This window comes from Anomaloglossus baeobatrachus, chromosome 5 (assembly GCF_048569485.1).
Source record: "Anomaloglossus baeobatrachus isolate aAnoBae1 chromosome 5, aAnoBae1.hap1, whole genome shotgun sequence".
NCBI lineage: Eukaryota > Metazoa > Chordata > Amphibia > Anura > Aromobatidae > Anomaloglossus > Anomaloglossus baeobatrachus.
In genome coordinates, this window is record NC_134357.1 from 50353730 (window position 1) to 50379289 (window position 25560).

A 25560-nucleotide genomic window follows, 5' to 3' on the forward strand; every position below is an offset into this window, starting at 1 on the left:
GATCGGTAAACAAAACAAAATATTAAGGGGAACCTGTCACCAGATTTTTACCTATTAAACTAAAAGAATCCCCTTCTGCAGCTCCTGGGCTGCATTCTATGAAGGTGCATCTTGGCCCTGACTCCGTTTCCAGACCCCAAAAATAACTTTATAAAACTTGGCTTTTAGGTATGCTAATTACCTTGGTTGGCCAGTTGGGCGGGCTCATTTTCTGCTCCTGTCCCCCCTCCTGCCGCCGATCGCCGTCCTCCTTCCTTGATTGACGGGATGACGCCTCCGTTATCCTTCTCGTCGCATTTTCAAATCTCGCGCCTGTGCAGTTAGGTCGGCTCGTGCAGGTGCAGTTCGCTCTGCCATATCACGGCTAGAGCAGAAAACATAGCTGCCCTAGTTTGCACCGGTGAGATAAATGCGCAGGCGCGAGATTATGGGTGAGTACGAACATGGCGCTGGTGAGGTCAAGCACAGCGCCATCCTCATCAGCGCCATGCTCGTACCTGCCCATAATCTCGCGCCTTTGCATTTAGCTCACCGGCGCGAGGGCAGCTATGTTTTCTGCTCTGGCCACGATATGGCAGAGCGAACTGCGCCTGCGCGAGCCGACATAACTGTACAGGCGCGAGATTTGAAAACGCGATGAGGAAGATGACGGAGGGCGTCATCCCGTCAATCAAGGAAGGAGGACGGCTATCGGCGGCAGGAGGGGGATAAAGGAGCAGAAAATGAGCCCACCCATCTGGCCAACCAAGGTAGTTAGCATACCTAATGGCCATGTGTATAAAGTTATTTTTGGGGTCTGGAAGGGGAGTCAGGGCCAAGGTGCACCTTCATAGAATGCAGCCCAGGAGCTGCAGAAGGGGATATTTTTAGTTTAATAGGGAAAAATCTGGTGACAGGTTCCCTTTAAGAAAACCAAAATTATATTTTTTTGGTCACGACAAAAAAAATGCTGTAACAAGCGATTAAAAAGGCACGATATCTATCCCAAAATGGTATTAATAAAAATGTCATCTCGCCCTGCAAAAAATAAGCCATCGCACGGCACCATACAATGAAAAAATGAAAATGGTACAGGTCTTCAAAAATGGCGACAACTCCCAAAATTTATTTTTGAAAACCCCGAGTTTGCCCTGGCCCTCAACCTTTAACCCCTGTACAGGGATTTGAACTTAAACAGAGGTCCCTGGGTAAGGGCCACAGAGTCAGCTGCTATTCGGTGGCACAAACTGGCAATAGAGATAGTCAGGAAGCCGGGTCAGATCCAGGAGGTCATGTCAGGAGCAGAATCAAACAACAAGTGGGTAGTCAAATGTAAAGCTGAGGTCGATGAATGAGAATATCAGGTCAAAATACAGGTGCCCAGGACAGAGGCACAAACCAGGATAGAATATTGACTGGCAGTGAGAGCTGACTCTGGGGTTTATATACACCGTGTGCAGAATTATTAGGCAAGTTGTATTTTAGAGGATTTTAGGGCCGTTTTTTTGCGCCTTTTTTGCCAGCACGCTTCTTGCGGCCCTGTTGGCTATTTGCCATGAAACGCTTGATTGTTCGGTGATCACGCTTCAAAAGTTTTGTCAAATTCAAGACTGCTACATCCCTCTGCAAGACATCTCACAATTTTGGACTTTTCAGAGCCCGTCAAATCTCTCTTCTGACCCATTTTGCCAAAGGAAAGGAAGTTGCCTAATAATTAAGCCCCCCTTATATAGGGTGTTGATGTCATTACAGCACACCCCTCCTCATTACAGAGATGCACATCACCGGATTTACTTAATTGGTAGTTGGCTCTCAGCCTATACAGCTTGGAGTAGGACAACATGTATAAAAATCAAGCATCACCCACAACAATACTGATGCCAGCAAGCAGAAGCCGGCACAGAAGTTACACTCTACAACAGATAAAACTGGGATTTTATCAAAACGGCAGCAAGCAGCCCAATAAGTGATACATTGCTGGAATTAGGATCACTGTCCTTACATCATGGTGCTCTCAGATTACATACCAAAAACTTGGTGCCAGATTCCCTTTTAAAAAAATGTCCATGGACAAATCTGAATTAATAGAAGAAATTATGCCACTGGAGATCGCGGTATGTGCAGGCACGGACTGCGGGCCATTTTAATGAAGACAGAATCACTGTGTCAATGCACAAACGCCGCCAACAACAGCAATGGTGGCGACAGATTCAGATAAAAAAAAGGGGTCACGCCATAGAGGACGCTGGAGGAGGAGGACGACGTTACAGCGAGGACTTGACACACAAAGACCCGCCCCTGTTGCACCTGTCAATCAAAATGCAGGGCATTTCCGCAACTTTGAGTAAAGATATTTCTGCAACCGAGCATCCGATCTTTCTATATCAGATATGCCTGGATTCACCATCTTAGTACCAGTATAGCACTGCATTTAGTTCATACTAGCTGTACTACCCGGCTTCGCCCGGGTTAATAACTGCTGTTAATAAAATAGAATGTATTAACAAAAATGTATTCTGCACACAAAAACCACAAAACAAATAGATAGAAATGTAATTATAATGTATGTCTCCCCCTCTGTGTATATCTTTCTCTATCTCTTTGTCTGTCTGTCTCTTTCTCCGTCTATCTGTCACTTTCCCTGTCTGTCTATTTCCCTTTCTGTCTCTTTCCCTCTCTTTCCCGGTGTCTCTCCCTTTCTGTCTCCTTCCCTGTGTCTCTTTCCCTCTCTTTCCCTGTCTGTCTCTTTCCCTCTCTTTCCCTGTCTGTCTCTTTCCCTCTGTTTGTTTGTCTCTTTACCTGTCTTTGTCTGTCTTTTACCCTGCCTGTCTCTTTCCCTCTCTTTCCCTGTCTGTCTGTTTCCCTGTGTCTGTCTCTGTCTCTTTGTCTGTCTCTTTACCTGTCTGTGTCTGTTTCTTAACCTGTCTCTCTCTTTCTCTGTCTTTCCCTGTCTGTCTCTTTCCCTGCGTCTGTCTCTTTCCCTGTCTGTCTGTTTCCCTGTGTCTGTCTCTGTCTCTTTGTCTGTCTGTCTCTTTACCTGTCTGTGTCTGTCTCTTAACCTGTCTGTCTCTTTCTCTCTCTTTCCCTGTGTCTGTCTCTTTACCTGTCTTGGTCTGTCTTTTAACCTGTCTGTCTCTTTCCCTCTCTTTCCCTGTCTGTCTGTTTCCCTGTGTCTGTCTCTGTCTCTTTGTCTGTCTCTTTACCTGTCTCTCTTTCCCTGTCTGTCTCTTTCCCTGTCAGTTTGTCTCTTTGTCTGTGTCTGTCTCTTACCCTGTCTATGTCTGTTTCTTACCCTGTCTGTGTCTGCCTCTTTCCCTGTCTGTGTCTGTCTCTTTCCCTGGCTGCATTGTGACACGCCAACATTCCATATAAGGGCGTGGCTGCGCATTCTTCTGAAGTTCTGGCTGCACTGTGGCTCCCAGCTCCATTCGCTTTAATCGAGGCAGGTTTTTTGGTGAGTAACTATAAAGCGCGGGGTTAAAATTTCCCCTCAAAACATAGCCTATGACGCTCTCGGGGTCCAGAAGTGTGAGTGTGCAAAATTTTGTGGCTGTAGCGGCGACGGTGCAGATGCCAATCCCGGACATACACACACATACATACACACACACACACACACACACACACACATATTCATATATACATATACACACACACATACACAGCTTTATATATTAGATTGAAAAATCCTGGTGGTTGGTCGTCTTTAAGGCTGTGTGTTGAGTTATTTAGAGGGCACCACATTTAGGCTATGTGCGCACGTTGCGTACAGTCACTGCAGAAATTTCTGCAGCGATCTGAAGAGCACATGTGCGCTTTAAATCGCTGCAGAAAATGTCCGTAGTGAAAAAAAAAAAAAGCCGATTCCATGCGCTCTGCCTGCAGCTCCTCCCATAGACAGAGCAGGAGCTGCCGGGAAAGCGCACGGAAGAAGTGACATGTCACTTCTTAGAACGCAGTGCTCTAAAACGCCACGTGCGCACGGCCCCTGCACAATCTCCATAGACTGTGCAGGGGACGCAGAACGCATGCAGTTACGCTGCGCTACAAAGCGCAGCGTAACTGCATGTATTTACGCAACGTGCGCACATAGCCTTAGACTGTTATACAAGCTGCACACTGACACTGTACATTGTATCAAATTTCTTCAGTGTTTTCTCATGAAAACATTTTACAAAAATGTGAGGGGTGTACTCACTTTTGCGGTCTACTGTATATGGCACATATAAAAGATGATGCTTGGATGCATATTTGCCGTAGTCGTCACTTTCAGAGATTTGTACTTATCCAGTCACGTGTGGTTTATGAGCACCTGGTCATTTATATGACGGTGTTCACTATGGATTTATTGCGTCTATATGGTTATTTGTGCGGAGAGGTATGCACTATATGTGGGTTTATGTGTGTGACGGGTGATCAGACAGCGGCCGGAGCCTGCGTGATTACCTGCATTCCTGCCAGCGCTGTGTAATCCCTGATCATCCGGGTGGAGCTTGGTCGCCTGCCATGATGTGATTAATGCACAATATTCTGCACGTTTTGCGGCCGTGCCGTTATGTACTAATGGATGGAGAATCTCAAAGAACGCAGACAGAAAAGCACGCAGACGGAAGAGCGCGCAGACGGAAGAGCGCGCAGACGGAAGAGCGCGCAGACGGAAGAGCGCGCAGACAGAAGAGCACGCAGACAGAAAAGTGCAGCTACAAAATTGCTCGGCGAGATTTCTGCATCTGTAATAAAAGGCTGATCTCATTTCTATTGTGTTTTATGTTGGGCTAAAAGCAAGAAATTACATTAAATAATAAAAAAATAAAAATCACTCATCAGCTCAAGCCTCCCCCAGAGTCAACGCCGCAGATTTGGTGATCACTGCTTGTAATTCAGCATTGACGTCAGGTGAATCATTCTTGTGACCGCTGCAGCCAATCACTGGCCTCAGTGGTCATATACCATATGCGGATACCACATATGCCGAGCCAGTGATTGGCTGCAGCGCTGCAGGTGTGGTGGAAACAAAGGAGCTGAGAAACACCAATTATAAAGCCAAATTCACACATCTATGAGCTCCAGAACGTCTCCTGCGCTGAGAAAACTGCCTCCTATCTTCTAGAAGACATTCGTTCTGGTCAAGGACCTGCAGTTGAGGCCGAATTTTGTGATGTGGGGGTATTATATGGGCACTGTATGGTGTTATTGTATGGGTACTGTATGGTGGTGTTATATACTGGCGTTATCTGGTGGTATTATTTGAGCACTACATGGTGCTATTATGTGGTGATATTATATGGAAATTGTATGGTGTTATTACATGTGCACTGTATGCTGGTGTTATATACTGGCGTTATGTAGTGGTATTATTTGAACACTGTATGCTGCTATTATGTGGTGGTATTATATGGGCACTGTATAGTGATGTTATATATTGGCATTATTGGGTGGTATTATTTGAGAACTCATGATGCTAAGTGGTGGTATTATATGGACATTGTATGGTGTTATTATATGGGTACTATATGGTGGTGCTATATGCTGGCATTATGTGGTGCTATTGTTTGAACACTGTATGGTGCTATTATGTGGTGGTATTATATGGACACTGTATAGTGGTGTTATATACTGGCATTATGTAGTGATATTATTTGAGCACTGTATGGTGCTATTAAGTGGTGATATTATATTGACATTGTATGATGTTATTATATGGGCACTGTATGGTGGTGTTATATACTGCTGTTATTTGGTGGTATTATTTGGACATTGTATGGTGTTATTATATGGGCACTGTATGGTGGTGTTATATACTGGCACTACGTGATGGTTAGGAAGGAGCCGACCTGTGGATGTTTGCGTTCGCCAGGATTGGCCGAACTTTAGTTAAAAATATGGTTTGGTTCCCAGACTTAACCCCAGACCTCCAAGACTTAAATGGAGACTCTAACTTTTGTGCTGCAAAATGGTCATAGTAAGGATTAGGGGGCTGCAAAGGGTAGGTATGGTACCCATGGTAGTGCCCGCTCATCACTAGTTACGAGTACCGAGCACCTGAGCATGGTAGTGCCCGCTCATCACTAGTTACGAGTACCGAGCACCTGAGCATGGTAGTGCCCACTCATCACTAGTTACAAGTACTGAGCGCCTGAGCATGGTAGTGCCCGCTCATCACTAGTTACAAGTACAGAGCACCCGAGCATGGTAGTGCCCACTCATCACTAGTTACGAGTACTGAGCACCTGAGCATGGTAGTGCCCGCTCATCACTAGTTACAAGTACAGAGCACCCGAGCATGGTAGTGCCCACTCATCACTAGTTACGAGTACAGAGCACCCGAGCATGGTAGTGCCCGCTCATCACTAGTTACGAGTACCAAGCACCCGAGCATGGTAGTGCCCGCTCATCACTAGTTACGAGTACTGAGCACCTGAGCATGGTAGTGCTCGCTCATCAATAGTTACGAGTACCGAGCACCCGAGCATGGTAGTGTTCACTCATCACTAGTTACGAGTACTGAGCACCTGAGCATGGTAGTGCCCGCTCATCTCTAGTTACGAGTACTGAGCACCCGAGCATGGTAGTGCCCGCTCATCACTAGTTACGAGTACCGAGCACCTGAGCATGGTAGTGCCCGCTCATCACTAGTTACGAGTACCGAGCACCTGAGCATGGTAGTGCCCGCTCATCACTAGTTACGAGTACCGAGCACCTGAGCATGGTAGTGCCCGCTCATCACTAGTTACGAGTACCGAGCACCTGAGCATTGTAGTGCCCACTCATCACTAGTTACAAGTACTGAGCACCCGAACATGGTAGTGCCCGCTCATCACTTGTTACAAGTACAGAGCACCCGAGCATGGTAGTGCCCGCTCATCTCTGGTTACGAGTACAGAGCACCCGAGCATGGTAGTGCCCGCTCATCTCTGGTTACGAGTACAGAGCACCCGAGCATGGTAGTGCCCGCTCATCACTAGTTACAAGTATAGAGCACCTGAGCATGGTAGTGCTCGCTCATCACTAGTTACGAGTACAGAGCACCCGAGCATGGTAGTGCACACTCATCACTAGTTACTAGTACAGAGCACCTGAGCATGGTAGTGCCCGCTCATCACTAGTTACAAGTACTGAGCACCCGAGCATGGTAGTGCCCGCTCATCACTAGTTACTAGTACAGAGCACCTGAGCATGGTAGTGCCCGCTCATCACTAGTTACGAGTACTGAGCACCCGAGCATGGTAATGCCCGCTCATCACTTGTTACAAGTACAGAGCACCTGAGCATGGTAGTGCCCGCTCATCACTAGTGGCCTGTTTTGTAGGTACAGTGAGAGCTTGCCAGCAGTTTGCTATAGGACTTGCATGCGCTGCTCTGTGGCTGCTCCATCTGAGGCAAAGAACTCTAAACTTTAAAATTAAAAATCCCTGTGTTCTTGAGAATGCAGAGGGCACTGTGCGATTTTTATCCATTTAATATCTTGAGAGATCCAGATGTAAATTACAGATCAGCACTTTTTAATAAATAATGGTGTGGTGTCTTGTTGAAGCTGCGCTGTATGGCGCCTTCTGTGCCCACCCCTCCCTCTATAGGGTATATACTGTCCAACACTGCATGCATTATACTTAAGAGCAACTTACTGTCAGCAACAGATGCAAAAAACACTGCCATATACACTGAGCACATAAAACTGCCTAGATAACAATGCTATACCGTGCCGCCAACACCAAGTAATAGTGTACAGTTTTCAAACACCAACACCTTTTAATCTAAATAAATGCCACCATAAAGTGCCCATATAACACCATATACCACCATACAGTGCCCATATAACACCACCATATTGTGCCCATATAACACCATAGAATACCAAAATACAGTGCCCATATACCATATTGTGCCCATATAACACCATATAATACCACCATACAGTGCCCAAATAACACCATATACCACCATAAAGTGCCCATAAAACACCACCATGTTGTGCCCATAACACCATATACCACCATACAGTGCCCATATAACACCATCATATACCACCATTTAGTGCCCATATAACACCATATAATACCACCATACAGTGCCCATATAACACCATATAATTCCACCATACAGTGCCCATATAACACCATATACCACCATAAAGTGCCCATAAAACACCACCATGTTGTGCCCATATAACACCATATACCACCATACAGTGCCCATATAACACCATCATATACCACCATATAGTGCCCATATAACACCATCATATAATACCACCATATAGTGCCCATATAACACTATCATATACCACCATTTAGTGCCCATAACACCATCATATAATACCACCATATAGTGCCCATATAACACCATATAATACTAATAATAATAATAATAATAATAATAATAATAATTTTATTCATTTATATAGCGCCATTAATTCCATAGCACTTTACATACATTGGCAACACTGTCCCCATTGGGGCTCACAATCTAGAGTCCCTATCTGTATGTCTTTAGAATGTGGGAGGAAACCGGAGTACCCGGAGGAAACCCACGCAAACACGGGGAGAACATACCACCATACAGTGCCCATATAACACCATATACCACCATAAAGTGCCCATAAAACACCACCATGTTGTGCCCATATAACACCATATACCACCATACAGTGCCCATATAACACCATCATATAATACCACCATATAGTGCCCATATAACACCATCATATAATACCACCATATAGTGCCCATATAACACTATCATATAATAAAACCATACAGTGCCCATATAACACCATATACCACCATACAGTGCCAATATAACACCACCATATAATACCACCATACAGTGCCCATATAATACTATAATACATATATCCCTATAATGACAGCACCAGTCACTCACCCCTAACATAGTTCACCCTAACCCATAGGAACGGCAAATCAAAGGAGTTTTCTAAAATCAACCAATCAGGTGCCTGCTTTCATTCTCCGATAGGAACCAGAATAATAAAAGCTGGAATCTGATTGGTTATTATGGAGTGACCGCTCCGTTGTCGCATCCAGCCCCGCTGCTGAGACTTGTGGTTCCGCAGCCCCGTGTGAGCACAGTGGACCCCGCATACATTTCCCGTAGTGTTCGCTTCTCTCTTTTTAACCCTCCCGCTGCCGGAGCTTCCGCCCGGAGCTGAAAGCTTCTCCTGTGTGTGACTCAGTGCCGCGCCCGGCGGCAGGAGGGTTAAATGACGTCACCGAATCATGTCGACGAGCAATGTGCGCCATTTTGAAACCTCATCCCGGAGAAGCCGAGAGCGGCTCGTGAGCACCGCGTCCTGCCCGCCAGTCACCGGCACCGGAGCGGCCCCGGACACACAGAGGCGCTTCCTCAGGAGGGGGAGAGTGTGACGGGCGCAGCCTCCCCGGCCTCCGCCTCCTTGTCAGCGACGCCCGGATTGGGAGGCCTGCTCCTAGAGGGAAGCCATGGCAGGTACATGGAGGGAGGCAGGGAGGCTGCGGCCTGCTGCTGGTGACCCGCGGCCTCCTCACCGGCTCTCCTCTTCTCTTGCAGGAGTGGGCGGAGGGAACGATTTCCAGTGGTGTTTCTCCCAAGTCAAAGGTGCCATAGACGAGGATGTGGCCGAAGGTGGGTACCGTACTGCAGGGGGGATGGGGGGGGACAACAGCCTACAGGGGGACTGTGCTGCAGTGGGGATGGAGGGGACTGAGCTGCAGGGGGGATAAGGGGGACCATGATGCAAGCAGGATGGGGGAATATTGCTGCAGGCGGGATTGGGGGGACACTGCTGCTGCAGGGGGATTGTGCTGCAGGCAGGATGGCGAGGACTGTGCTGCAGGGGGGATAAGGGGGACAGTGCTGCTGCAGGGGGATATAGTGCTATAGGGGGGACAGTGCTGCTGAAGGGGGATGGGGGGATAGTGCTGCTGAAGGGGGATGGGGGGATAGTGCTGCTGAAGGGGGATGGGGGATAGTGCTGCTGAAGGGGGATGGGGGGATAGTGCTGCTGAAGGGGGATGGGGGGGATAGTGCTGCTGAAGGGGGATGGGGGGGATAGTGCTGCTGAAGGGGGATGGGGGGGATAGTGCTGCTGAAGGGGGATGGGGGGGATAGTGCTGCTGAAGGGGGATGGGGGGGATAGTGCTGCTGAAGGGGGATGGGGGGGATAGTGCTGCTGAAGGGGGATGGGGGGGATAGTGCTGCTGAAGGGGGATGGGGGGGATAGTGCTGCTGAAGGGGGATGGGGGGGATAGTGCTGCTGAAGGGGGATGGGGGGGATAGTGCTTCTGAAGGGGGATGGGGGGGATAGTGCTGCTGAAGGGGGATGGGGGGGATAGTGCTGCTGAAGGGGGATGGGGGGGATAGTGCTGCTGAAGGGGGATGGGGGGGATAGTGCTGCTGAAGGGGGATGGGGGGGATAGTGCTGCTGAAGGGGGGGATAGTGCTGCTGAAGGGGGGGATAGTGCTGCTGAAGGGGGGGATAGTGCTGCTGAAGGGGGGGATAGTGCTGCTGAAGGGGGGGATAGTGCTGCTGAAGGGGGGGATAGTGCTGCTGAAGGGGGATGTGGGGATAGTGCTGCTGAAGGGGGATGTGGGGATATAGTGCTGCAGGGGGGAAAGGGGGGATATAGTGCTGCAGGGGTATATATGGCGGCAGGCGGGGGGGGGATATATGGCGGCAGGCGGGGGGGAATATATGGCGGCAGGCGGGGGGGGGAATATATGGCGGCAGGCGGGGGGGGAATATATGGCGGCAGGCGGGGGGGGGAATATATGGCGGCAGGCGGGGGGGGGAATATATGGCGGCAGGCGGGGGGGGAATATATGGCTGCAGGCAGGCGGGGGGGAGATATATGGCGGCAGGCGGGGGGGAGATATATGGCGGCAGGCGGGGGGGAGATATATGGCGGCAGGCGGGGGGGGGATATATGGCTGCAGGCAGGCGGGGGGGATATATGGCTGCAGGCAGGCGGGGGCAGTGGACTAGGAAAATTCATGCCAGCTCTAAATACACCTATTAGAGGCGTAAATGTTGCAATTTTTATATATATTAAAATCATAAATAGAATATTTTTTTTCATTTTGTCTATTTCATGTGGCCCTTATCAGCCTGTGCTGCATTGTATCAGCAGTGCTCGGTGTTGGGCAAGGAGCGCAGAGCTTACAGGTTCCTTCCAGTAGAGCTTGCAGGCCAGCTCTGTGCTTCTACACTGCTGCCTCAGAGTGCACCCTTCACCACCACTGTGTACCTGTTAGGGCTTGTGCACACGTTGCATTTTTTTGGGGGGGTTTTGATGCGCAGATTTGTTTCATCAAAGTGAATGAGATTCCTGAAGTCTCATGGCTCCAGGGTGCCCTGTCAATTCTTTTTGCATTTTTGCTGTAGATTTCACCCATACTAATTAATGAGTGGGGAAAAATCCGCAGCATGTTTTAAAAAGAAATGATAAAAATAAAAAATAGGTGCTTTTTTTTTTATTTTTTTTTTTTCTCTCTTCTTCTTTCACTCAGTGTTTTTCCGGCCGAGAGATGAAGACATTTCTGCAGCAGAAACTTAGAGGTGGTCACTATTCTGCAACAATGGCCACATCTCTATAAAACTGATAGGGAAGGCTTTTTCTGAATACCTTACCTTGTTCAGCCAATTCTGCCTGTGAGTGACACTATTGGGGTCCGCTCATCCCCATGAAGTGACCCCCGGGCTCCGTCACCTCTTAGATCCGGTGATGTCACGTCAACTTCCAGTTGACTCGATATCACCGAAGCCGGCCCCAGTCTTCCTGAGTGCCTGGCCTGTGTATGGAGTTTCACCACTCGTCACAGCCCAGCATCGCTCCTGCTTGCGGTGCTCTGCAGTGAAGGAGAGGGCACGCGAGATGCTGGGCTGTGATGAGCAGTGAAACGACGTCCACAGCCAGTCACTCAGGAAGACTGGGGCCGGGCTTGGTGATGTCAGGTCAACTGAAAGTTGACGTGGCATCACCGGATCGCAGAGGTCACGGAGCCGGGGGTCACTTCATGGGGATGAGCGGACCGCAATAGCGCCACTCGGAGGCAGAATTGACTGAACAAGGTATTTGACAAAAGCCTTCCCTATCAGTTTTACAGAGATGTGGTCACTATTGCAGAGACCACCCCTTTTAAAGGGAACCTGTCACCAGTAAGCTGCGGCCACCACCACCGGGCTCTTATACAGCATGTTAGAATGCTGTATATATAAGAGCCCAGGCCGCTGTGTAGAACATAAACACTTTATAATGCTTACCTAAACTGGTCGCTGCGGTGGATGTTTCTCAGATGGGCGTCTTCGTCCTCCGGTGCCTCCTCTTTCGGCCATCTTTGTCCTCAATCTCCTGAAGCCTGGGTGCATGACGCGTCCGACGTCATACACTCACCGGCATTCAGGTCCAGAGCAGGGCAGGTCAAAGTATTGTAGTGCGCCTGCGCGGGACCGGTGAGTGTGTGTGACGCAGACGCCTCATGCACACAGGCTTCAGAAAGGGGACGAAGATGGCCGAAAGAGGAGGCGCTTGCACCGGAGGCCGAAGACGCCCATCTGAGCCACATCTACTGCAGCGACCTGTTTAGGTGAGTATTATAAAGTGTTTGTTCTATACAGCGGCCTGGGCTCTTGTATACAGCATCCTAACATGCTGTATACAAGAGCTCACTGGTGATGGCCGCAGCTTATAGGGCCGAAAACTGGTGACCGGTTCCCTTTAAGGTGTGTACAGACCCTTAGGCTATGTGCGCACCGTGGGGTTTTTTTACGCTGCGTCTCAGTGCGTTTTGGGCTGCGTTTTTCCAATGCATTGCATGAGTGAAAAACGCAGGGAAGAATTGATGTCCCTTTTTTTTTTTTTTTCTTAAACTGAGTTAAAAAAAAAAAAAGTTGTGTGGACAGCAAAAATTAAGTCATAGAGTTTGCTGGGTAGGCAAAGTCATGCAGTTTTGAAAAAAATGAAAAAAGCACGAAAAACGCTCAGTGCGCCCATAGTCTTACTTGGGAGGCAGAGAAGTGGTGCACTCCTGCTCAACAAGATCAGAAACCCTGTATGGCAGAATTCACACATGATGGTTTTCTATATGTAGAATCGTTTGCAATTTGAAGTACTAGCAGAGTGGAGGAGTTTCATTAAATCAAATGCACCATTTAAAAAAAAAAAAAAAAAAAAAAAAATTATATATATATATATATATATATATATATATTATATTATATTATATTATATTATATTATATTAATTTATTTTTTTTTTCCTCCATTCCATTTTCGTGGACACCCTATGTCCATAAATCTGCACCTGCGCTGAATGTATACGCTGCACACATAATACAGCAGTAGGCAAAAATACAAAGTGTAAGTCTAATCTCCATGGGGAAAATAGTTCCATGCTTAAATCCCGATGTGCGCTTCCAGACTGATGGTCCTATGCTCTGTGCAATCAGTAATAAGCAGTTGGGGTGTATACTCCTGTAGCAAATACGCTGTAGATCTTCAGTCTCAATATTCAAGAAATCCCCAACAAGTTACTAAGTGGATCCACAGCTAAAAATTAAGACTAGAGCAAAAAAAAAAAGGCGAAAATTCGTACATTTCAGTCTCTCCATTTATTGTGCCCAGGACTGCTGGACAAAACTGTCTTTAAGCTTCTGTGTCCGTGCCCCCCCCCCCCACCCCATTCACAAAGAATAGAGCGGCAGTGCACATGAGGCTCCAGTCACATAAGGTCCCAGTACTCTCCTTTCACCATTCCTGTGCACAACCAGTCTCTTGTTTCTATTACCAATCGCTACAGATACCTGTTCACACTAGGGGAAGACGGCCGACAACTTCTACTTGTTAGTAAATTCTAAAAGATGCAATCAATGGCAAACAAGCACTTTATCCCTGATCAGTCTCTGCATGTGTTTACATAGGACAACGGTTGGGAACCTTTGCTTGATCTGTGATGATATTTGGCTTGTGAGTGGTTTCACACAGTGTGTTATCTTATTTTTGTCCGTCATTTGCTGTAATAAAGTGCTGCAGCCCGGTGTGAAATAGTGGAATATGTGCTACGAAGTATACCTTTTATTGCAGGAGTTATAAAAAAAAATATATATATATTATTCATGGTGTTTGTCACTGGGCAGATTACTGTCGTGACTATGTGCGCACGCTGAGTATTTGGTTGCAGAAAGTTTTGCACCCAATCTGCAGAAAAAAGCTGCATTTTTGCCTTGTTAGTGCACAGGAAAAAATTCGGAAAGAATTGTCATGCAGATTTTCAGCAGAAAATAAACTGCAAGGGGAAAAAAAACGATGTGTGCAAAACTTCAGGATTCTCATTGACTTTGCTGGCATAAGGATTTGAAGCAGTTTTGTGACATAACTGCACTTAAAAATGCACACAGCGATAAAAATGCTGTGTATGCACAAAGCCTGACAGGTACGTTCACCCGATCAGGAATAGCACACAGTGTCCAAAATGCTGCGTTGTACAGTACAAGCACAGTGAATGGCTTTTATAGAAATCTGCCGACTGTGCTTCTTTTCTTTGCAGCATAAATGAACATGCAGTGCAGCTTCCTGAGCCGCAGCATGTCAATTTATTCTGCGACGATGCAGTGTTCTCTACAGGAAGAATTAAGCTAAAGTCCACAGTGGCCCAAACCCTGATCTTAGGCACGGACCATTGCGGTCTTTGGACAGCACTCGCGACCCCGCAGGAGAGGACATGCTACGTCCAGGACACAGCATGTTCTGATCGTGTGCACATACCCTTAGTTTGGTTTCACCCGCCATTCAATCTTAAATTTAAAAGTTTTTTTGGAATGTTTAGTGGCTTTTTTTTTTTTTTTTTTAAATATATATATCTTTTGATGTACTACCAAATGTTTTCCAAGTTTACAAAAAGGAGACTGTTGCACGCTGCGGTGCTAAGATATGTGGAACAATGCATATGGGAATATAGACATGCATTAGTGCTGTGAAAAACATGAAACAATGGAGATACTTGGCACACAAAAATGGCCAGATTTTGTGTGAGCCCAACAGCCAATGGCAAGGTGACCTCATTTTTGTTGGGTCCCTATCAAACTAATGCCTGTTTGGGTAAAAAAAAAAAAAAATGTTTATGGGTGGACAGGAACCTGCAAATGGAGAATTAAAATCTCATGAGGCTGAAGAGCAGGAGTGCTCAAACAGAAGGCATAACCCTGTAATCTAAGAAAAAGACTGATTGCACTTCCTATCATTCTAATGTGAACAGGTGCAAACTGAATATGAAACATAATAACAAAAAGGAGACAGCTGCACTCTGTAGTGCTAATATATGTGGAACAATGATTATGGGAATATAGACATGCATTACTGCATGGCTGTTGGGATCTCAAAATCTGGCCATTTTTGTGTGCGAAGGATCTCAATTTTTACATGTTTATTCATAGCAGTAATGCATGTCTATATTCCCATATTCATTACTCCACATATATTAGCAGTGCCGAGTGCAACTGTCTTCTTTTTGTTACCATGTTTCATATTCAGTTTTCGCCTGTTCACATTAAAGGGAACCTGTCATCAGAAATTTAGCTATAAACCTAAAAGTTCCCCCCTCTGCAGCTCCTGGGCTGCATTCTAGGAAGCTTCCTATAGTTCTTGTGGCCCCTTTTATACCAAAATAAACACTTTGTAAACTTGTACCTTTTCGTATGCAAATTTCGTAAATCTTCCATGGGGCGGGCTGTCTGGGGTCCGTTGCTGTCCTCCTGCCGATTTTACGCCGCCCCCGAACGCTGAATTTCAAAGCTCAGGACGCCGCCCCTGGGTGCCCGTGGTCCCGTGCATGCGCTGTTCCACTGTAGCGGTGCCGTGCACTGTGTGACCGCTGGTGACGCTTTGCGCGGGCACGAGGTTATGGGCGGCGCTGTGAGTGTCATCAGCAAGTGCCGCCCATAACCTCGTGACCGCACTTTCCCCTATTACTCCAGCGTTATGCGCAAGCGCTCGCTGGCCAGATGACCGGACGTCACCTGCTGCTGAGCAGGATGGGAAAGAGGTGACGTCCGGTCATCTGGCCAGCGAGCGCTTGCGCATAACGCTGGAGTAATAGGGGAAAGTGCGGTCACGAGGTTATGGGCGGCACTTGCTGATGACACTCACAGCGCCGCCCATAACCTCGTGCCCGCGCAAAGCGTCACCAGCGGTCACACGTGCACACAGTGCACGGCACCGCTACAGTGGAACAGCGCATGCGCGGGACCATGGGCACCCAGGGGCAGCGTCCTGAGCTTTGAAATTCAGCGTTCGGGGGCGGCGTAAAATCGGCAGGAGGACAGCAACGGACCCCAGGCAGCCCGCCCCCATGGAAGATTTAAGAAATTTGCATAAGAAAAGGTACAAGTTTACAAAGTGTTTATTTTGGTATAAAAGGGGCCACAAGAAGTATAGGAAGCTTCCTAGAATGCAGCCCAGGAGCTGCAGAGGGGGGAACTTTTAGCTTTATAGCTAAATTTCTGATGACAGGTTCCCTTTAAGCATAGGATGTGCCATCAGTCTTTTTCTTAGGCTGCTTTCACACATCCGCTTTTTGCCGTCCGGCAAAAAACTGATGCAACGGATCCGCTGCATCAGTTTTTTTTTTCCATTTTGTTCCTCCCGGTTTTTTGACGGATCTGTTGTGCTACTGAGCATGCGCAGTTGAAAAAAACGGATCAGTCGTTGGATTCCGTCATATGCCGAATGATGACGGATCCGGCGCCCATAGGCTTTCATTGTTGGCGCCGTCATACGGCGGTTTACGTTTTTTCACCGGAGACAAACGCTGCAAGCAGCGTTACATCCGGTCGCCGGATCTGGCAAAAGCCGGATGCAACGCAAGACCATGTGGTACAATCCGGCACTAATACAAGTCTATGGGGGAAAGAACAGATCCGGCGGCAACACTCGCCGGATCCGTTCTTTCCGGTTTTTACCAGATTGTGCCACACGGCAAAAAATGGATGTGTGAAAGCAGCCTTAGATTACAGGGTTTTCCAAGTTTAGACCTCTATAAAATGCCCCACACCATATACATCAAGGTGTTTTTTTGGTTTTTTTTTTTCTTTTTTTCCCAAACCCAGTAAGTACTGGGTATGGAATCTTGTATATTATTTTTTTTTTCTTACTCCTCTAAAGGTATGTTCCCACGATCAGTGTTCATCACCTACCCCTGGGCTTCTTTATACTCAGTATAAACTGATCTGTGTGTTGTTAATTTCTCTTACGGGTACTCACTTATGCGTTCATCACACGAGACGAGCTATCGCGCAATGCATCGGTGGGGGGGGTGTGGGCGCGGGGTGGGTGTGTCTGTTTTCGTGACGCACATCCGGCATCGTTTGCGACGTCGTTTCATGTGACACCTTCGAGCGACGCAGAATCTGTCACGAATCGTGAGTCGTGTACACGTCGCTTATTTTTAAAAAAATTGTTTGTTTCATGGTGCCGGTTGTTCATCGTACCCGGGGCAGCACACAGCGCTCCGTGGGACACCCCGGGAACGATGAACACAGCTTACCTGCGTCCCGCGGCTCCCGCCGGCAATGCGGAAGGAAGGAGGTGGGCGGGATGTTACGTCCCGCTCATCTCCGCCCCTCCGCTTCTATTGACTGGCCGCTGTGTGATGCCGAACGTCTCTCCCCCTTCAGGAAGTGGATGTTCGCCACCCACAGTGACGTTGCTCAGCAGGTAAGTGTGTGTGACTGGGTTAACGACTTTGTGCGCCATGGGCAACTAATTGCCCACGACGCACAAACGATGGGGGCGGGTGCGATCGCTCATGCAATCGCATGATAGATCGTACCGTGTGAAGCCCGCATTAGTCCGAGTGGATTTTCCCCATAGACTTGCATTAGATGTGGAAAATATGCAGGTGGAAGACACATGCGATTTTTGATGCGTTGACGCAATGGAAATGCACCATAAAAAAAATATATAATCTGGACCTAATGATGTCAATACCAGGATATTTCAAAGTCAAAACAGCTTTATTTAAATATTGGCATGCCAAACAGACAAAAAACGGCGTCAAAGACAGAATATATAAAAGGCAAACTACGGTGCGGAGATGGTGCAAAAACTCTGCAGCATCAAAAACTCAACTGATCCCGATTGAGGAAATGTAGCCTAAAGGTTTAAAAAAAAAATAAAAAATCAGGAATTTAAAAATTACCGGTTTATGCGCTCAAATAAAACGCTTGTTAAATAAAAATGGTGATTAATAAGCTGCGTTTGCATAATCCAGGCCTGGGGTGAATTTCCCCTCTGGGTTTGCAGCATGGTTCCTGCACCTATAGAAGTGGATGGGGTTTTCACCTTATCTCCATACAATGTACAATCTGCATGCGTCACATCTGGAGGCGCCTGATGTCCTCCTTCCCAAGGCAGCATTTCACATCAGTATTTGTAAGCTAAAACAAAGAGTGCACTATTTGTACCTGGTCCATATTTGGACCCACTCTCGGTTTTGTCTTACTAATGCTGATATGTGAGTGGCCTTTAAAAAGCTCTGCTAATATGCCACACAATATCCAATGCTTGAGCATGTTGGGAACAGGTTGTCCATAACTTACATTGATGAACTGCCCTTGGATAAAGTCATCCCTATGTGATCATTGCTGTCCACAACCCAGATGTCTTCAGCTCCAGCGGCCGCTGCATCTTCACAATGTACAGAGCTGTAACATCACTCAGTGCACCGTGTAGTGGCAGTTTTTGGGTACTGCAGGTCAGATCCCACTGACATTGTCTATAGATGCACCCAAAACAGAGAACAGGGACTCTCTTAAAATGTGTGGGGGTTTTTTTTTTTTTTTTTTTTGTACTTGCAATATAATGCAAACCCTACGGTGTACTATGAATTCATGGAGCAAGGGTGTGCAACTGGCTCAGGTGCTGAACCCGCTCCAAATGGCGTAGCAAACCCTGTAACTGCCTCCGACCTCAGCGGCCACAGCCAGCTCTTGAGTTCTGCTGTTAACTCCATAAATGCCTTTGTCAACTACTGACTGTGGCATTTAAATTGTGGTGCTGACGGGTTGTCATGACAACCTGCTGGAGTCCTGCGTCGCTGTCTCATTGGTACTCCACTGAAAGCTCTGCCTGTGGCCGGGCGTCAAAGGAGCCAGATATTAAGACTATATAATGCAGTACTGGAGCGCACCCCCCCCCCCTTTTTTTATGTTTCCTTTTGGAGGGGGAAGGGGGACTTAATTTAAATTATTTATATTTTTCTGCTCCAGTTTAGAAAATGGTAGTGCCATAGAATTGTGCACAACGGCATTTTGGTAGAATGAGACTACCTTCAACGTAGCTGAGATAATAGCCTTATCGTGTCATAAGTAGATGAGTATCCCGGACTTGTTACTGCTTTTCACTGTGACCGACGGAGGAGCCCCCTCACTTCTTATTCTAAAAAAGTGGTGGTCTCTTCTATTCTCCTTGCTCTTCCTTTTCGCGCCCATTTTATGTATTTTCAAGAATGGTTTGGCAATGTTTTCTATCTCCTTTTAGGATAGGTCATCATTATGCATTTGGTAGGGATCTGACCCCCTGCATCCCCACTGAGCAGCTAAAGGGAGATCCTTCATTATTTACCAAGCCCAATACTTTTAATAGTGGCTGTGCCTGATATTGCGAATGAGTTGTATTACCAGGCTCCACCGCTACGGTACAAGACTGTATGAAGGAGGTACAGCGATTAGTCCCCCAGCTATCTGATTCTTGAGGCCTTTCTTAAGGATATGCAGCAAAAACAGAGAAGAAAAAAGTCCCACACCACCAAGCGCTACCTTGATAGGGTGTCGCAAAAAAAGCACAGGAGTGAGGATCAGATCATGTACTCCGTGATGTCTGCTCAGAGGTGCACGTCCGGTCAGATAAAGAAATCTAATTGCGTTTCGACAGGTCCATTTGGACCTGTCGAAGCGTAATTAGACGCGAAACGGCCATCGTCCTGTAGGGTGCCTGCACCTAGCTCCTCTCCTGCTTTTTTACTATGCACCTTTAACAAATAAGATAATTTGGTATACTTCGGAGAGTGCGGTCTGACCTCTTTTGTGCACTCTACACAGCTATCTTAAGGATATGCAAGTAAATCTGTAGGCTTTTAGAGCTTAAGTATCTGGAAGAAACTTGTCAAAATAATTTTTCTGTACTTCTCAGGCCCTGTCAACACCGCAGTTGAGTGCTCCGTAGCCTTAAATACTGTAGAACCTTTCAATGGATTTTGTTTAATTTTAAACTGGGTACTTTCTCCAATTGGCTCAATTCCATTGATTGGGATATACAGTGGAACCTTGGCTTACGAGAACAATCCATTCTGGCAGTGTGCTTGTAAACCAAGTTACTCGTCTAGCAAAGCAAGATTTCCTATAAGAAATAATGCAAGCTCAGACAATTTGTTCCACAACCTGTTCAATGTCCCCTCCTGCTCCCCTATTGTGCCATCACACACACATATTATGCTTACCTTCCGTTCCATTGCTGGCCTCATGGTTCTTGTAGTTCGCCGCTACAGGATGTGTATCGGGTAACCATTGCAACCGATGCCGGAGCTTCTGCTGCCAAAGCGCTTATGTCAAAGGCAGGAGCCGCTTGCCTCTGATTGGCCAGTGCACTGCCTTTGAGTAGCGGCTGACAGCGGAAGCTCCAGCAGCGGTCGCAATGGTTACCCGATACACAGCCTATACCGGCAAAGTACAAGAACCGGGAGGCCGGCGAGGGGACGGGAAGGTAAGGTGAGCATAATGTGTGTTTTTGTGGGCTGCAAGATCGGGTCAGAGCACGGTTAAGGTATGGAACTGGAAGTGTGTGCGGTGAGAATTTGCTTGTACGGCAAAGCTTGCTCATAAACTGAGCTACAAACTTACAGCAAGCTTTGCTCGTATAGCAAAATACTCACAAACCGGATAAACCAAGGTTCCACTGTGTGTGTATGTATGTATATGTATGTGTATGTGTATATATAATATATATATGTATGTGTATATATAATATATGTATGTATGTGTGTATATATGTATGTATGTGTGTGTGTGTGTATATGTATGTGTGTATATATATATATATAATCTATCTATCATACTATGTGTGTGTGTATATATACACACATATTAGGTCTTTATATATAGTATGTATATATGTGTGTATATGTGTGTATGTGTATGTATATGTATGTATGTATATATGTGTATGTATATATGTGTGTGTGTGTGTGTGTGTATATATATATATATACATATATATATACATACATATATATATATATATATATATATATATATATATATATATATATATATATATATATATATATATATATATATATATATATATACACATACATATACACATACATATATATATATATGTATGTATGTATGTATTTCAAAGAGAAATAAAATGTATTTTTTTAATGGGTACAAGATTTCCCCAGGGTTTGAACAAAAGGAATGAAATAATGTTTGCCTATTAAACTTGTTATGTATATATATGGAGATTTCTCAAATTCATACATTGAAATGTAAACGAGTTTACCTTATAGAGTTAATTTCTTTGCAGACACCATGCTCCTTGTTACCATTGATTGTGGTTGGGTTTAGCCCCCTTTTTAAACAATCCGTTGACTAGTTGGTGTAGAGATTGAATAAGAACTAGACGTTCGAAACGCGTCCTCTCTGAAACAGGGCATAACCACCATTATATGGATTTTTAATGACAAGAAAATAAAGAATTTTTTCATTTTAAGAAATTTGCCTGGATTCAAGTGCTGGTGATTTCTCTTTCTACTATTGCTACAAGGACTGGCTACTCCTTTCTTCTCCGTGCACCATCCATGGCTTCTGGGCTGTTTCCAGATTAGGTGAGCCGGAAAATCTCTGTTACTTCCTACCGTGAACCACTCCATCCGTGCTCCCTGATTGTTCTAACCAGGAACTTCAAGTAAGTCACACATATTTCCATACTTGGACTGCAATATAACAAAGAAGATTAGTTCTCCTATATATGATGTGTTATATGACTTACTGTTCCTAACAAAAAATGGAAAACCAGATCAATAATGTTGATGACATACAAAATCATGGAAATTTCTCTATGTCTGACCAAATTAGAATGGAGAGAGCTGCTAAGATTTTTTCTTTAAACAAACATGACACTCCTGCAGAAACGCATGCTGAACTAAATCAACTCATGTGGGAATTGGAAAAAATTATGATGGCGAGAATTCGCACCTGGTGGGACAGTAAGACTTTACAAGCTTATCTCGACAGAAGCATGATCCCCAGGGGACTCCGCCTAAACAGAAGACCCACAGTGGAGTTCAATCAAGATTTTGTTGGAAAATGGGACATAATTCTATCGGATTGTTCTAAAAAACTTATTCAATTGATTGTGGAGGAAGAACAAAATAAAATATCAAATTTGGAAACAAAAATTAAAGAAATAGAAATCTCTCTTGTCCAATACAACAACTTGGAAGTATATAAAAATATGAGAGACCAGATAAATGCCAAAATCACGACCTTAGAAGATACAATTGCCACATTTAAAGAAAAAAAATTTGTCCGAGACTTAAGAGATTATGAGGACAACAAAATCTATAACTGGCATAACTTCAGAAAATTTTCTCGGACTGGTCCTAAGTCTATATTAAAAAATAACAAAAAACACAATACTTCCAGCCGCGTTAATTTTTCATCTACAGATCCTGAAACCACAGACGTTGATACTACGGACTATAATACCGACACATCTGATACCAATCATGATACTCCATCTACCTCCCTCAATGTTTCAAAAAACTTGAAAAGTCAACCTTTTTTCCAAAAAAACCGAAAAAAACAAGGAGGGGTGGTCGAAAACATAGAAAACAATGCGTACCAACATGGCCATTACACGAGGGGGAGGAAGAAATAAATGTTGTTAACAGTTATTCTGTTATAAATATGTCAGCATGTATCTTAAGCAACAGTGAAATAAGTGTGTTAAAAAAGGGTCTGAATTTTGTTCCCAACAAAAAATTTGACCTTTTTAAAACAATATTAGATGTCAACAAATTTGTTCGAAAATTAACGGTCAAAAAACACTTTTTTCATAATGAAAATGTTCCTGTTGCTTCTGATACATCAGAAAACACATATTTTTCCCCTGCATCTTTTCAAGAACAAATGTCTTTGCAAAACTTGTATGATTTGTCAAGCGATAATAACACTACTGGCAATGCATATTGTGCGGTTTCTCAAATGAATGTTCCCAATCCGTCTTTTTACCCTATTGCTTCAAGATGTGAGCAGATGTCAGATTTCCAGAACGTAGTGGAAAAAGAATTGACCGCTCTTTCCAAACAACAAAAAGCTATAGCCAACAACTTATCTAAATCAGAGAAAGATGCGGTTTCTTCTTTACGTAACAACACCAACATCATTATTAAAAATTCTGACAAGGGGGGGGCAGTGGTAGTGTTAGATACGGGATTATATGAGAAAGAGGTATTAAAAATGCTACAAGATTGCAATACCTACAGGAGAGTCGAGTACGATCCTTCTGCCGGTATTAAAAAATCTTTGGAGAGAATTCTTGAGAATGGTTGTCATCTTGGTCTAATTAGTGAGAAACAAAAAGAATTTCTCAATCCTCCTTCCTCCTTAATACCACTCCTACATGCTCTACCAAAATCACACAAAAACACATTCCCCCCAAAAATGAGACCTATTGTTTCAGGTATAAATTCAATCACCGAACATTTGTCAGAATGGTTAGACAACCATCTACAATTTCTCCCAAAAATGTCCCCTGGATATGTGTTAGATAGTAAACACGTATTGAATATAATCTCACAAATAAAATGGCTTAGTAACTATAGTTGGCTAACATGCGATGTACAATCGTTGTACACTTCTATTCCGCATTCACTTGCTATTTTAGCCTTAAAAGATCTACTGGAAAAATACTCTAATTATTCTTTTGAACTTCAGAATTTTTTACTGGAAGTAACTACTTTTTTAATAAAGAATAATTACTTCACCTTTCTTGGCAACGGATATTTACAATTGCAGGGATGTTCTATGGGCGCACGGTTCTCTCCCTCGCTAGCAGGTTTATTTATGTTCTGGTGGGAGGAACAGTTTATATTTAACCAATGCAATCCTTTTTCATCGGATATAGCACTTTATTTAAGGTATATAGACGATATACTCATTGTGTGGCAAAATCCCAACCAAAAGATTGAAGATTTTGTATCTTACATCAATAACAATGCCCACAATCTTTCCTTTACGTTTTTCCAAGATTCATCAAAAATTAATTTTTTAGATATACAACTCTATGGAAATAGTACTAATGGAGAAATAAATTGTAGTCTGTATAGAAAGCCCATTTCAGGGAACTCCCTTTTACATGCGGGGAGTTGCCACCCTAAACATGTCATAAATAACATCCCTACTGGAGAATATATCCGTGCCAAGAGGTGTTGTACCACTGAAATTAGCTTTGAGTCGGAATGTAACATCATAGAAAAAAGATTTTTAGCTAGAGGATATAGTTCTAAAAACCTTGAAAAAGCTAAATTTAAAGCTAATACCAAAAGTAGATCACAATATTTGGAAATGAACAAAACTAACCCCCAGAAGGAATCACAAGTGGTTTTTTCCACGATGTATAGCAAAAATTATCATGAAGTAATAAAAATTATCAAAAAATACTTACCGATTCTATCCACTGATGATATTCTTCATGATATCCTGAAGGAGGGGGTAAAATTTGTTTCAAAAAGAAATAGTACTTTAGGATATATATTGTCACCTAGTGACCATACTAATAGATGCGGCTTTTCCAATGAAAAAGAAAAAAATACTGGCAGTTGGTTGTCTACCACAGGCTCTTATAAATGTGGACATAAAGCTTGTGGTCTTTGTAGATACATGTCCAATACAAAAAATTTCACCTCCTATACGGATAAAAAAACCTATGAAATTATGTCCCTAATAAACTGCAGCTCAGATCATGTAGTTTACCTGATATCTTGTACGATCTGCCAACTACAATATATAGGCAGTACTTGTAGATCCCTTAAAAAAAGAATATCGGAGCACATCTACGATGTGAACAATGCCACTACCAGAAAATTGTCAGGTGCGTCCCAACATTTTCGGGACGCACATGCGGGCAATTTCAATGGCATGAAAGTTAATGCCATTGAGAAAATTAAATTACCCAAGAGAGGCGGAAATCTAAGGGATATACTTTTTCAAAGAGAAATAAAATGGATTTTTTTAATGGGTACAAGATTTCCCCAGGGTTTGAACAAAAGGAATGAAATAATGTTTGCCTATTAAACTTGTTATGTATATATATGGAGATTTCTCAAATTCATACATTGAAATGTAAACTAGTTTACCTTATAGAGTTAATTTCTTTGCAGACACCATGCTCCTTGTTACCATTGATTATGTGGTTGGGTTTAGCCCCCTTTTTAAACAATCCGTTGACTAGTTGGTGTAGAGATTGAATAAGAACTAGACGTTCGAAACGCGTCCTCTCTGAAACAGGGCATAACCACCATTATA

The 25560-nt window shown here is 44.7% G+C and overlaps 1 protein-coding gene across 1 annotated transcript in view; it reads left to right on the forward strand.

The window, feature by feature from the left end:
• Positions 1 to 9253: 9253 nt before the first annotated feature.
• PPP2R2D (protein phosphatase 2 regulatory subunit Bdelta) overlaps positions 9254 to 25560 on the forward strand; it is an 86062-nt gene continuing 69755 nt past the window's right edge. The window contains exons 1-2 of the mRNA XM_075352259.1: positions 9254 to 9444; positions 9526 to 9600. Coding sequence (XP_075208374.1) covers positions 9438 to 9444; positions 9526 to 9600 — 82 coding nt within the window. The 5' untranslated portion in view covers positions 9254 to 9437. The remainder of the gene's footprint in view (positions 9445 to 9525; positions 9601 to 25560) is intronic.